This window comes from Rousettus aegyptiacus, unplaced genomic scaffold (genome assembly GCF_014176215.1).
Source record: "Rousettus aegyptiacus isolate mRouAeg1 unplaced genomic scaffold, mRouAeg1.p scaffold_m13_p_1, whole genome shotgun sequence".
In the NCBI taxonomy this organism is placed as follows: Eukaryota; Metazoa; Chordata; class Mammalia; order Chiroptera; family Pteropodidae; genus Rousettus; species Rousettus aegyptiacus.
In genome coordinates this window covers 36473648-36488041 of record NW_023416284.1, presented here as the reverse complement: position 1 = coordinate 36488041, position 14394 = coordinate 36473648, and the positions used below count along the sequence as shown (strand labels likewise).

At 32.5% G+C, this 14394-nt stretch overlaps 1 protein-coding gene across 4 annotated transcripts in view; it reads left to right on the top strand.

Moving 5' to 3' along the window:
* Positions 1–14394, top strand: part of USP24 (ubiquitin specific peptidase 24) — a 121260-nt gene that overhangs the window by 24387 nt on the left and 82479 nt on the right. For 3 of the 4 annotated variants that reach the window (XM_016120293.2, XM_016120291.2, XM_016120295.2), the window contains exons 2-7: positions 4512–4677; positions 5970–6037; positions 9357–9500; positions 10196–10318; positions 11284–11319; positions 11661–11726. In XM_016120293.2, the coding sequence (XP_015975779.2) occupies positions 4512–4677; positions 5970–6037; positions 9357–9500; positions 10196–10318; positions 11284–11319; positions 11661–11726 (603 nt within the window). The remainder of the gene's footprint in view (positions 1–4511; positions 4678–5969; positions 6038–9356; positions 9501–10195; positions 10319–11283; positions 11320–11660; positions 11727–14394) is intronic. The other variant, XM_016120292.2, reaches the window with a different exon arrangement.

The window sequence follows — 14394 nt, the reverse complement described above, 5'->3', positions numbered from 1 at the left end:
GATTTAATAAGTCAAGATTTACATCTGCCATTTTCTATTTGTTTTCTATGCCTTATACCTTTTTCTTCTAATCATTCATTACTCCTGTCTTTTGTATTAAGTCAATATTTTCAAGTGTATCATTTTAATTCCTTTGCTTTTTTTCCCACTATATATGTTATTTTCTTTGTGGTTGCCCTGTGGATTACAATTAACATCTTAATTTATAACAGTGTAATTCAGATTAATACCAACTTAACTTCAATACTGTACGAAAACATTGCTTCAATATAACTTTGTTTCCTCCTCCTCCTTTGTGTTATTATTATTATACTGTATGATGGTAGGCAAAGGTGTAATGGCCACCATAATGAAAAGATATCTTCAGACTGACATATGAAGCAGGCAACTCTATAGAATATAACAGAATTTTTATAGGATAATTTACCTACCTACAGGAAGATTGGGTTGGAGCCAAATAGATGACCCAGCAATTCTGCGCAGATTATTCTCTGCTAAAGATTCCCTTTACTGTACTTTATTAATAGTGTAACTCACATATCTAATGATTGACAAGACAAAGGAACAAAGAATGCAGTAGCTCCAGGGGCCACAAAAATATTTACGGAACACAGATAATCATCAACTAGAAGGTTCTGATGCACTTGGTAAGGACAGTGAGGTTGGTCAAAGGTCACAGCATGCAACTTGAAATGAAATCCGGCACAGAGATAGAATTAGTTTTGTTCACATCTACATCTGTGCACAATTATATCTTATATATTATAACCCCATTAACAGTTTTATAATTATTGCATCTGTCTTTTAAATCAAATAGACAAAATAGTACATTAAATACTGTTTTTATATGAGAGAAAATGATGAGGTGCCATGGAAGTGGTGAGTGAGGTTAATTCTACATTTGTGAATTTTTAAGAAAATAAAATTTGTAAAGAAAAGCTTTTACTGGGAAAATAGTTATTAAAATGCCTGATTAATTTTGGGTTAATGGTGGGTTTTACTTTTGCTATTCATATTTTCTGTATTTTCTACAAAGAACATATGTATATTACTTTTTTGGTAATTTAAGACAAAGACCTGAAAGTATTTAGAAACCAAATTATTTGTTATCAAGTAGAAGGGCTTCTTAAGAAGAGCATACTAAGTATAATTTAACCTTTTTTTTCAACCACCGTCAATGTAAGAAACCTCCAAGCCTGAAGAGAGTTTTTTCATAAGAGTTTATTTGAGCCAAACTAGGAACAAGATCTTAGAAGCTCCTGAGAATAACAGTTTGCAGTTTCTATTATGCATTTGGAATTAAGGAAGGAAAGTAGGGAAGATTACATGAGGGTGGAAGAAAGCAAGGCAGGGATTGGATTACAGCACAAATTAGTAGGAGAGAACTGAAAAGGGGCGTTTCAAAGGTGTGTTAACCTAGTTGCACAGAAACAATGAAAAAGTCTTGCTTATGGCAAAGATAAGCTGGTTTAGTAAAGAAGTTATGTGTGTGGGGTGTCACTACCTATCATGACCTGCCCAGTTAGGATTTTATGATCAGATCACCCTGTGAGGTTACCCATACCACTCTAAGTGAGTCCCTGACTCTCTTAATTCGTTAAGTTCTTCTATGTAAAATATTAAATTTTCTCATAGGTTCTATTGGCTATAAAATTTTATGCTTATATATATATCCAACTAAATTGTTTTTATTTTAATTTTGAAATGATTCTCGATTTACAGAAAAGTTACAAAAATAGTTTTGTGTAAATCTGGAATTATTTATATAACTTTTATATAAATCTAGAATTTTAATGTAACCTTTATTCAGGTTCTTCAGTTATCAGTTATCATATTCTCTTTATTATGTTCTCTTTCCGTATATATGTATTACATATGCATACATATGTATTATGTGTGTATGTAAAAGTGTATGTGCGTAGTTATTGTTGTTCCAGAACTGTCTGAGAATATAAACATGATGCCCTTTACTCTTAAATACTTCGGTGTGCATTTCCTAAAAATATTATTTTGTGTAAGCTTAGTACATTGTCAAAATCAGGGCAGTAATATTGATCCAGTGCTAAAGTCCTTTGAAGCAAGTAAAAATTCCTGTTTCAAGAGCTAATTCAGAGTACCATGTTGCTTTTAATGTGTCTGTCTGGTCTCCCTCAGTCTTTCATGACTTTGACATTTTTGAAGAATATCGTCTTGTTATTTTTTAGGTTGTTCCTCATTTGGGGTTTCCATATGCCTAGATTCAGGTTATGCGTTTTTGGCAGGACTACTATAGAAGAGATGTTGTGCCCTTAGCAGTGCACCACTTCAGAAGGCACATGATGTTTGTCTCGTTACAAAGTTTGTTAAAGATCTCCCCCACCCCACTCCGCCCACCCCAGGGAAGCTCTTAGCTTTTGGGGGGTTTTATTTGTTTTTTGTTGTCTAAACAACGGAATTTTATTTCTCACAATTCCGAAGGCTGGAAGTCCAAGATCAGGATGCCAGTGTGGTCGAGTTCTAGTGAGGGCCCTCTTCTGCGTTGCAGGCTGACCACTTCTCCTTGCGTCCTCACATGACAGAAAGCTGAGAGAGGACGCCAACTCTCATGGCTCTTACTAGAGCAGTAATCTCGTTCAGAAGCTCTTGGTTGTAATAGGTGCTGGGTACATTTGATGGATTTATATATGATTTGGTTTATTAACTCCTATAGGAATTAACAGTAGATATTCTGTAGCAATGACATATAGCCATCATCCATCTGAATTTGTTTTTATATGCCTAAATTCTTCTTTATCCTGCATTAATAAATTAATAAAGTGTACAGTTTTGAGACTGTCCTAAACCTTTACTCTTTGTGTGTCCCTAGTTCCTCCAAGTAAAATTGATTTATTTGCAGAACTTATTAATTACATTTCTGAAAAGTGTTGTATTTTGAAAACTGAGTATGCCTTATATGTTTTCTAAACTTATTTGATCCACCTCTACCCACTCTTCACCCCCAATTTACATCATCTCCATTTTTATTTTTCACCTTCCTATTTTTTGTCTTATTTTCATTCCAGTTTAGACAGGAACCTGAAAAGAAATAATGTGGGATTGAAAATTGTCTTCTATGTGCTTTTATCATCTCTGCTCTGTATTTATGGCCTTTTTCTTCATTGAGGCTAAAGGTGACTTATTAAATGGAGTGATTTTATTTTGTAATGATTAAATTTAGGGAGAATTGTGAAAATATTTATATTTCTGAAAAAACTAGAGTAGGTATTAGACAGTTTGGAGGTTCAGTTTGCTTTACTACAGATTAGCATAGTGAGAACCGATGAAGACTTTGGCAGTTGCCCCATTAATTAAAACCTTGTTCACATGAATTATTTTTCCATTTAACAGTATATACTAAATATCTACTTGTGTTAGGTACTAGGTTCTGGAGATAAAGAAGCAGTCAAAAACAGAGTTCCTGTCCTCATGGAGCTTGGTCTAGTAGAGACAAATATAAACTAAGTCACAATTAAATATGAAATTATATCTGTAGTGCTGTGAAGGAAAAGTTCAGAATGGTAAGAGTATAAAATAATTAAAGAAGTTTGATGTAATTTAGAATATCTAGAAAAGCTTCCGAAAAAGTTATAGATGTATGGAGTTAAGTAGCTTAAACAGGCAGAAAAGCGAGTTCAGGAATAGTGGCTTCTCTGTGGAGATGGACAGAAGTAAATGGATTCGAGAGAAATTTATACTGTCTAGTCACCTGGTGTTGGGAGTAGAGATGAGAGAATGAGGCTTTGAAGAATGAGTCCCTGATTTCTGACTGTGTTGCTAAATGAATGTGGTGTCATCCACTGGGTTGAAGAACAGTGAGGAGAAGAGAGAGTAGCAGTGAGGTTTGAGAAACTCCAATATTTGATGGGTAGAAGGGGGAGGATATACCAGGAAGGGAAATAGAATAGAATCAGCCAGACCCACAATGTGAACAGGGAAGTGTGCTGTCCTGGGAGTAAGGGAAGCAAAACTAGCATATCGGGATGAGGGAGCTGGCAAGAGGTCATATACTCCTGAAAAGTAAGATAAGGACTGAAACATGTTCATTGGATTTAATGATATAATTTTCAGTGGTGACCTTAACGGTAGCCACTGTGGGAGAGTGGGGACTTTGGAATTTGTATCAGTGGAGTGTCAGGAGTGAGGAGAAATTTCTCTTGGGAGAAATTTGTCCTCTCAGTAAAAAAGGGGAGAGGATAGGATGGCTGTAGGTGAAGATAGGTTTGGCATTTTATAATGAAAGATTGGGAGAATTTATTTTTGAAGAATGAGTTGATCTCACCTTCAGAGGTAGTGGGGATGCCACAGTGATGAAAGCTGAGAATACTTGAGGTCATCGGGGTGAAAGATGTGATTATGAGAAAGAAATGTATCTACATTATTGGTATTAATAGCTACCATCGATTAAGCATCCGATGTGTTAAATTTAAAATTTTTAAAGTACTGACTGTTGTTGTTGTTGTTATTGTTGTTTTACTGTAATCCCTTTTTGTCAGAAGAATGATGAAAATGGAAACTGCTCAGGGGAAGGAATTGAATTCCCTACAACAAATTTATATGAACTGGAAAGCCGTGTTTTGACTGATCATTGGTCCATCCCTTACAAGCGAGAAGAATCACTAGGCAAATGCCTATTGGCATCTACCTACCTAGCAAGACTTGGTAAGATTTCAGACTCCAGGACACATGAGATTTTTGTTTTTTTTTTTTGATAAAGGGCCTGATATTAATCTTAGCTCTTGTCATTGCCTATCTGTATAATCTTAGATCATTTACTCTCTTAGTCTTTGTTTATTCTGTATAGAATAAAAGCTTTGAATTAAATCAGCTGTTTTCATCTAGCTCCAATACAGTACAAGATTCTTTAAAATATAATTGAAAAGCTTTATGAAATTTAAATTAATTATTTCTACAGAAGTTTGGAGCATTTTGAATTAAGTCTCAATTTAGTGCCTTTTTTTTAAGAAAAAGTAATATTTAACATATTCTGTGCTTTTTAAGGTGCTTGGCACTGTCTTAAGTGCTGCACAAATATTAAACTAATATCACAGATTGGAAGAATGGGTGTCAATATAAGGAAACTTCTGAACTATAAAGAGAAAATCATTTACTTTTCATATTGAATTCAATTATGAAATGAGAATTGGGCCACTGTTCTATGATTTTTTTTTTTTTTTTATTAAAAGTGTGCATAGTTTACTACCAGGATTAAATACGAGATATATCAGGAGGAAATGTTTTGACTAGGATTAGATTTAATCGTAAAAGACAATTTTATGGTATTTTATTACTGGTTTCTCAGCAGCAGTGTTTGTTGAGGGTCCATTAGGGTATAGGTACTATGCTAGGCAGTGGGTCTGAAACAAAAACATATTCAGTGTTCCCAATGATATGCAAATCTGTTATAGAGTTGTTGTTGTTGTTTTAATGTGTTGCAAAGGATAATTTTACAGTGGATTCATTCATTCACTTAGTAAGTTTTTAATCATTGACTATGTGCCAGGCACAATGCTGTGCATTTTATTACACAGAGTTCATCAGTTTGAGGGAAAAAGAGTGATTTTTGCATTTATTGAGAATATTTGTGTTTTTATAAAGCTGTTTAAAAAACTAATTATGGTGAGTAAGTAGTTGCTATTGGTATTTTATTTATTAGCTCATTTGAAGTTACTCTGACATGGAAACCATTTCAGTTCTAATTAGTACTTATTCTATTAACAAATGTATATTAATAATTAAATATTAATAAATAATACCATTAATAAATAATTTAATACAATGTTTCTTAACCTATTTCTTAATCAGAGTGTATATATTCTACTTTTAATAATCTCTTAGGAATCAGGGTTTCTATAATAAATAGTTCCAGATGCATGAATTTGGAGTGAAACATATGGTCTCTACAGACTACCTAAAATCTAAATAAGGCATATCCTTTCATTTATTTCACTAAGGTCTTTCCGAGTCTGATGAAAATTGTAAAAGATTTATGGATAGGTGTATGCCTGAAGCATTTAAAAAGGTAAGAAAAATGTGCTTGTTTGATTTTTTTTTTTTTTTGGTATGGGTGAAGGTGAATAGGTTTTTTGTTTAGTTTATGTGTGAGACCAGTTTATGAATCCAGTTCAACTGAGGAATACAAGAAAATGAAAAAAGTAGCTTTAAATTTGGGGCTTATAAATGATTTACTTCTTTGGTATTTAAATGTTTACACGTCTTTGGTTGATTGTCACTTTACTTCTTCAATTTAATTGTTAAGGTTAAGAGTTTATTCTAGGAGATTATTCATCTTACTAAACTAAGGATTGTGGCACTTATATAAATAATATTTATTTATCAAAATATAAGCCATTAATACTGATTATTCTATGAGACAGAAGCAGACATTTTAAACTACAAAAAGTTTGACTAGATTAATTATTATTGGCATATGGATGGTAGCACCTTTATCAGAACTAGAGTGATACATTTGCTCCTGTTCTGGTCACATGTCTTATAAATCATAAGATTTTTTCTGAACAGTGAGAATAGGAGATCATAAGACTTGCGTTTCTCACTATAGGACTTGTGTTTCTCACTCAAGCTAGAATCCCTTTTCAGGACATTCCAGAAGAGCACGGACAATGTCATAGACACTGTTGTTTTCCCCAGCATATAGCCAGCCTAACTCAGGGAAAGAGCTCAGTAAATCTTTGCTGAACCAATAAATGTGTCTCCTGCTATCTTGTCCTTTTTGGTTTTGACATCCATTTTTGTTTCATATGCAAGTAAGGCACTAGAATTAACATGGGTGAAATTTGTATTTCTCTTAAAACCCAGTAAAATAAACTGTTTATTTTCAAACTAACATTTCCACCTCCATCTTGATAGAAAAATTTTCTTTAATTCAAAGCTTTAAAAATAACTATAGGAATAGAAATAGCTTCATCTTTGAAAAAAAAGGAGAAATTTTTTTAATTGTCATTTGGGCAGAGATTATTTGGAATTGAGATTTATCTTCATTTTGGATGAACTCAACTAATTTTTAGTTTAAAATTTTTGTAAACTTTTAAGAATTTCATTAAGAATTATAGTAGTGTTTTTAAAATAACAGGATTTTTATAGCATTGCATACTCTGACATTATGATGTATGCATACATTTACAGAGAAAGAAAATACAGATTTATTCATGTCATGGAAGAGAATTTATTAGCATAAGGAAAAGACCTTTAGCTTGATGATTTCCAGATCCAGAGAGTCCTGTGTCTAATCAGGTTGCATATTTGGAATATAATGCTCTAACTCTATATAGAGATGCTTCAGATAACTGTTTTATATTATGCCCTCAGCTGTTGGTAAAAGTATAATAATCGGTCAAAGGGTTGTGTGAGTTTTTTCTTCTGTAAAACTATGAACACAAAGTTATACTGCATTACATTCTTCAGTGTTTTTTATGTATAAATGTCTATGTTAAATTCCCTTAGCATTTAGAGCCATTAAAAAAGTTTTCTCCATCAAAAAGGCATGCTTTCTTTTAAGTCAGAACTGCAGAATTCTGTGTGTCTTTAGACTTGGCTGTCAGAAAACTCAATAGTATTTTATTTAATTGGTCTTGGTTTCCTTAGCAATTTTTTTATAATAACTCTCCTTAAAAGCCTCCTCAATTTTTTTTTTTAGAAGTAAGGGTATAAATAATAAGCACTTGTAAGAATAAGGTGCACCAAAGGAGCTTTGTTGTGATTTCTACTTTTTTCACCTTTTCACCTTCAGGTCAACCTGGATTCTTTATTAGTATGTTCAGGCAGAGAAAAAAATTTAGGCCTGGCCATAGTGCAGTGTTATGGTTAAACCATGTGCCTATCTTCCCCACCAGGCTCTGCCTGTCCTTCCCTTTTCTAGAAGGAAGACAGAACTCCATTTTTTAAGTAAAAACTGGAAATATGAGATGGCAACAGAGATGCTTAATCCACCTACATTTTTTTTGTAGTCACCATGAAGCTTCTTAAATATTAATCTCTGCTGTATTTTGCTTTAATTTAATTTTTAAGTACAGTAAGACTATATATGAAGGCCAAAATACTCCTGCAAAAAAGGGTAACTCATTGACTTATATAAAATTAGTCTTATGTTTATTGCTCAGTCGAGCAAATAGTGCAGCTAATTGTTATTTTAAAAATCCGAAACTGAGGTTTTCCTCTGCAGCTAAACAAGTTTGAGCCCTTTCATGCTACTCTTGTTAACAGCTGCTTGATGTAGCCAAGATGAAATTTTTATTGCACAGTATTTTCCCTCTCAAGGGAAATCTTAGAAAAACTTGAAACCACCATATTAATTTGCCATTATTTTATTAAATCCTTTGATCCTTTCATTCCTGTTTTGGCAATAGTTCCTAAATTAGACTTCTCTAGGAGTAAAAGACTGAGGACAGGGTAAATCCAATGATGATGATTTTAGATTCATCTGTGTGCTTTTTCTCTCCTTTTTAATGAATCTAAGATTCTATCTGAGTATAAGGGGTACCATTGTTTAATATTTCTTACTTATATTTAAGAAAAATAGCTACAAAACAAATAAACAGTGGTACTTTGCCTTATCACTTAGTACTATTTTAGATTTACTGAAACATTTAAAAAAATTGAATACTAGTTTTATACATAACAAAAAGGCAAATAATAAGCAAAACAGATTATTAGGACATTTCTAAATTTTATTCATATTCAGAGCCCTGCTGTCATCCGATCAACAGGTGGAAAGATGCAGTCTTGTTTCTTAGATATAAAAAAAATCATAAAAAGAATGTGTATGTTAGAATCCATGAAATACAATATTTGTTTCTTAGATTCCAGGAATATTGGTTAATAGCGACAACTAGATATATTAATAATAATACCTTACTAATTATAAAATACTTGTTATATCTTTTGGTACTCATAACATTGATATGAAGTTAGTAGGAACTTTGCCTCTTTAGAGATGAGAGGACTGAGCCTCTGAGAATGCAGATAAATTTGTCCAAGGCCACACAGCTAGAAAACAGTAGGACCAGGAGTTGATCTCAGGTTCTTACTTTCTCTGCACCACTTAACCTTCATTAGTAATAATGAAAAGTAGAGAAGCAAATAATTTTCTTTTAAATCAATTTCTTTAATGTAAGGGAATTAAAGTTCAAAAACAAAACTCAATGTTGACTGTGAAATGCATGAATGAGTAGATGGACTACAGCTATAGGTCTTTTAAAGCAAGTCATCTGCATAAAAGTATTATGATAATAATCTCTTGATTCTTCGAGATCGAACTGATAAACTATAGACCTTTTTCCCTTTTCAAGTTCAACTCTAAACTACCCTTTCTGTTTTTGTAGCTCCTCACATCAAGTGCTGTTCACAAGTGGGGTACTGAAATTCACGAAGGAATCTACAATATGTTGATGCTATTAATAGAACTGGTTGCAGAGAGAATAAAACAAGATCCAATTCCCATTGGTCTCCTCGGTGTGCTTACAATGGTATAGTATCTCTAAAATATGAAGTACTTTGTGTTTTGATTTTGTTTAAAATATTTACTGTCCACTGACTTGTACTTAGTAGTGAGTGATAATGATATTATCATTAAAGACATTAACGTAGCTATTAGGGTCCTTGCTTTTCATTTTATAAGCAGAGCTACCCTTCTGTTTTCAATTTTAAAGAAATACCTCTATAATTTTAATAGCCTTTTCAGCTCTTAGACTGATTAAATATTTTTCCCTTATGTCTTCCTAAATATTTATGTCACAAATATTTTCACATAGGGTATGCATGTGTTTTGCTTTCTGGCCTTTTTCCCTGACTAGTACAGTAGCACATGAAAAAAGACAGTTCACGTTTTCCCTCCTAACTTCCGTCTTCGTTGCCTTGCTGCCCGGCTCTACCTGTGGCAGCCCTTGGATGTCTGGAACAGTGTCATCACCGTGCCTCGAATCAGACCTCTCATCCTATCACCTCCTTCTCTTAACTCACAGCAAATGTTGAACAGGACAGGCGAGCACCACTGTAGTGGTTTGCCCCTCTGCAGCACCTAAGAATATACATTTTTGGGATACTTGACACATTCCATTAATGAAGGAGTTCAAAGCTACATTTTTATCTTCTTGTCTAATATTACTATGTGTTGTTATAGGAATAGTTAATAATAATATTTCTCTGTTCTCTTTGAATCTAGGCTTTCAATCCTGATAATGAATACCATTTTAAAAACAGAATGAAAGTGTCTCAAAGGAATTGGGCTGAAGTATTTGGAGAAGGAAATATGTTTGCTATTTCACCTATATCTACTTTCCAAAAGGTAAATATAGTTTCGTTTCATCTTTTTACAGAGAAATATATTGAAAAAGATTTTCTGTGCTATAAAATGGCAAATTACATGGAAGGATTAAAAGTCTATGAAAAATGACAGATATTCCATAAGGCTTGTAAAACTGCTTAACTTTTTTTAGCTATTGTGTATTTTTCCATAGCTGTTAACTAACATTATGAACCGTTTTAGATTTGAAATGTTTAGTGAAATGATAAATGACTGGCTAACATCAGTGTGCCCTATTGAATTCTGGGAACTCCGGTTTAATGGATGTCCCAGTTACTTAGAGATATTTGAGAGACTAGAGCATTTGAAATCATTTAAAATGACTAATTATACCTAGGAAAAAAAAGTAATAGTCTCATGTATAATTTTTTTTTTGGATTGTGTAAGCATTAACAGTTTCGTTTTTCCAGGCACAGAACCAATATCTTTTCTTATATTTAAAGCCCTACAATGTGCCAGTAGCATTATACCCACAGAGAGTACAATCTATTGATCAAATACTGTTTGGTTTTTGAGAAACCATTGAAAGAAGTCAGTTTAGTAGATAGAAAACTTGCCCATTGCTTTAGCACAAGCCGAGGTAGTTCAAAAGTCATTTATTGAACATTTTACTATGTATCTGCTATTATTCTAGATTTTGGAGATATAAATTTAAAAGTCCTTGTTCTTAAAATAAAGAGTAATAAGACATGGTTTCTAACTTATAGCATAGTGGAGGAAATATGAAAACAAAATATTATAGTACAATAATAAGTGTAGTTACAATACAGACTCCTAAAATCGTATATAGTTATGTCAAAGATTCTCATTAAGAAACATTTGGAAAAATCTTTCAGAATATTTTTCAAATGTTAATACTTTTTTTTTCCGACTTTTTGTTTAAAATAAAATAACTATTAGGGTTAATGAGCAAGTTTTTATTGCCATCTCAATTTTTATCTTCTCAGGAACCTCATGGATGGGTCGTGGATTTGGTAAATAAGGTATGCAATTTTTATTAATATGGTCATGTTTTTTCATTTTCTAATGATTTCCTAGAGTTTGGTATTTTAAGTAAATGACAACTGCAAAGAATAGTCAGAATTTTTTCCTAAGGAGATAGATTTTATAGTTCTTCTTTTATATACATGCTGTTTATACAGATGAACAGCAATCTCAGGTCTTAGCCAATCTCCTGCAGTGTATCACAGGAGCATTAGAATTATCTTTGTGATGATTCAAGATCGGTATTACAGAGCACATTGATGGGGTAGAATGTTAGCTTTAGTTCCTTACTTCGTAATGTGTAGCGCTTTAAAATGAATTTGTATCTTTCTCTTTTCAGTTTGGAGAATTAGGTGGATTTGCAGCAATTCAAGCCAAGCTCCATTCAGAAGATATAGAACTTGGGGTAAGTTAAACCACTATATGTGCCTGATGTAGTTCACTTTTTAGGGGGTTGGTATGTAACCCAAAGTACATAGTTTGGGTACATTAAATGTTAAAGTATAAGTTAATCTTTACAGAAGCAGCTTTCATGGTTCTGATAACCATAGAAATGTTTACCCTTAATCATAATAACCAAATTTCAATATAAAGCATTTAAAGTTTTTTTCCCCTCACTAATTTCCCTTATCATAAGGTATTTTTCTCTTAATCTGTAACGGTTATGGGAAATTATCTTGCTATTTAAGGACAGTTGCTAAATGTGACAAGTATGTGTACATAATAATTTTATGGCTCAGTTAATTCAGAATTTATTTTATAGTACCAGGCACAAATAAAATATTTTAAGTTTGTTTAGTAGGCTTTTTGGTGATACAGAGATTTATAGACTGACAGAGAGCTGTAACAGGAGTTGAGAATCATCCCTTAGGTGCAATACCATTATCTTTTCATTTTCTCAAAAAAATTTAATCTTGCAGTTAGGGGAGTAACTTAATTGTTAGTTTTTCACAGACTGCTGACCTGTTTATAACTGAGAGCACTTTCTTCTATCCTCTATAGTTAATTAACCATTCAGTGAAAAACTACTTTCTATGTACTTGCCATGAATAAGACACTGTGTTAGCTACTATAAATTGATCAGAGCAGAAAATGATGTGGTAAAATAATATACTTAAGTGATACAAACTGCTTAGAGTGGCATTTATTTCTGTGAGACCACGATTAATCAGCTAACTCCTTTGGTCTCTCTTTGCATGAAGGAAATAACAGTCCAGGAGAGAGGCTGATAGTATGGTTGGTGATAGACTGACCCTTTCTTGCCACTCTCTATTTATCCTCAGAAGATCACATGTCTGCCAGATCATAAGTACTTCCATTAACACTTAAGCAGGGAGCCTCTTACCTTCCCTGAACATTAACTAGGGTGTTAGGCTGTCATTTTGATCCCCATTCAAAGTATGTTAGAAATGACCTTATTGACCTGGAAGATAATAAATAGTTATTTAAAAAGCAAAACAAAATCCTGTTCAGATAAAAGGTTTTATCCAGCATACGTATTTTTCAAGAACTGGCTATATACATCATTGGATAATATCAGAAATGAACTTCATTTTTTTAAAAAAAGATTAAAGCACTGTTTTCCTACAGAGTTAATTAAAAAAAAAAAAATACAGAGCAACCTAAAATTCCTACCCTACTCAGATAAAAACTGGCTAAAGCTCGATACATATATAAGAATCTAGACTTACCCTCATTATTATCAGATGTCTTGAGTTTAAAGATTCCTTCAAGATTTTTCCCTTATGTCAGACCATTTTCCAGAGCAACTGTTGTTTGTTATGGTTGATACAGAATTATATCATTTAGGTTGTATTGAGAAAATGGTAAAATTCAGGCATAGGAAAAAGAGATTCCAAAGTTAAGACTCTAATTTAGCAAACAAAATGATTAAAATATCAGAAATGCCTGATTTCTGACTACTTAAAAAGGTGACTATGTCCCAGAATAAAGTTAGGCCGTGAGACTGAGTACAAGTAATATATTCATTGTATATTAACAGTTATAGTCACATTAAATATTTTTGTATATGAAAACTACTGGGAGGAAATAAACCATTCACAATCTATTAAAAATACCTATTCAGAGTAAGAAATGAAAGTCACCTTTCCTGCACCCTACCCCACAAATACACCTACCTCCTAGGAAATGGTTATGCATTTAATACATAGCCTTTCTGACTTTTTCCTAAATTTTTATAAAACATATTGTGCATGATCTTTCTCTCTTTAAGACTAAATTATAATCAAGCTATACCTAGAAACATATTTTCATTTAACGTTGTAGCCTGGACATCTTTTCAGGTTAGTACTATCAATGTTTTTAATGGCTCCAATGCATTCCTGCAAATATTGTACCATGATACAGTCACTTATTAATGAGCATTGGATTATTTCTAAGTTTTGCTATTGTAGAGAGTGTTCATGTAAATTCATCTTTATATGTATATGCAACCATTTCTGAAGGATAGATTCCTAGAAAATGGGATTTCTGGGTTAAAGACTATGTCTATTTTAACATTATAATCAATTGATAGTGCTAAATCTCTTTCCAAAAAGTTGTTACAAGTCTATACTCCCACAAAGGCATTTCCTAATACTCTCATTAGTTCCTAATATTTTCAATATTTAATTTTCTAATAAAATGGACAAAAAAATGGTATGTTATTATTTTATTTGTAATACTGTGATTTCCTGTGAATTTGAGCATATGATTCTTGGCTGTTTACATTTCTTCTGTAAATTGACCTCCTTATTTAGGTCTCTTTGGGTTGTCTTAGTAATGTTTAGTAATTCTTTTATAGTAAGCATATCAAAGCCATGTCTATTTTGTATGTTTATAAGTTTTTTTTCTCCAAGTCTTTTGCTTCTCTTTTTATTTTTATTGAGGTGTCTTTTGCTACACAGAAGATTCAAAATTTTATGTAGTCATTACTTTTCTTAATGGCTTAAAAGATTCCTCGCTTGAGGAATAGTTTTCTCATCTTAATGTTATAAAAAGACTCATTTTGTTTTATATTTCACAGTTTTATTTTTTAAACTTAGTTCTTGAATTATTTTACATTAATTTTTATG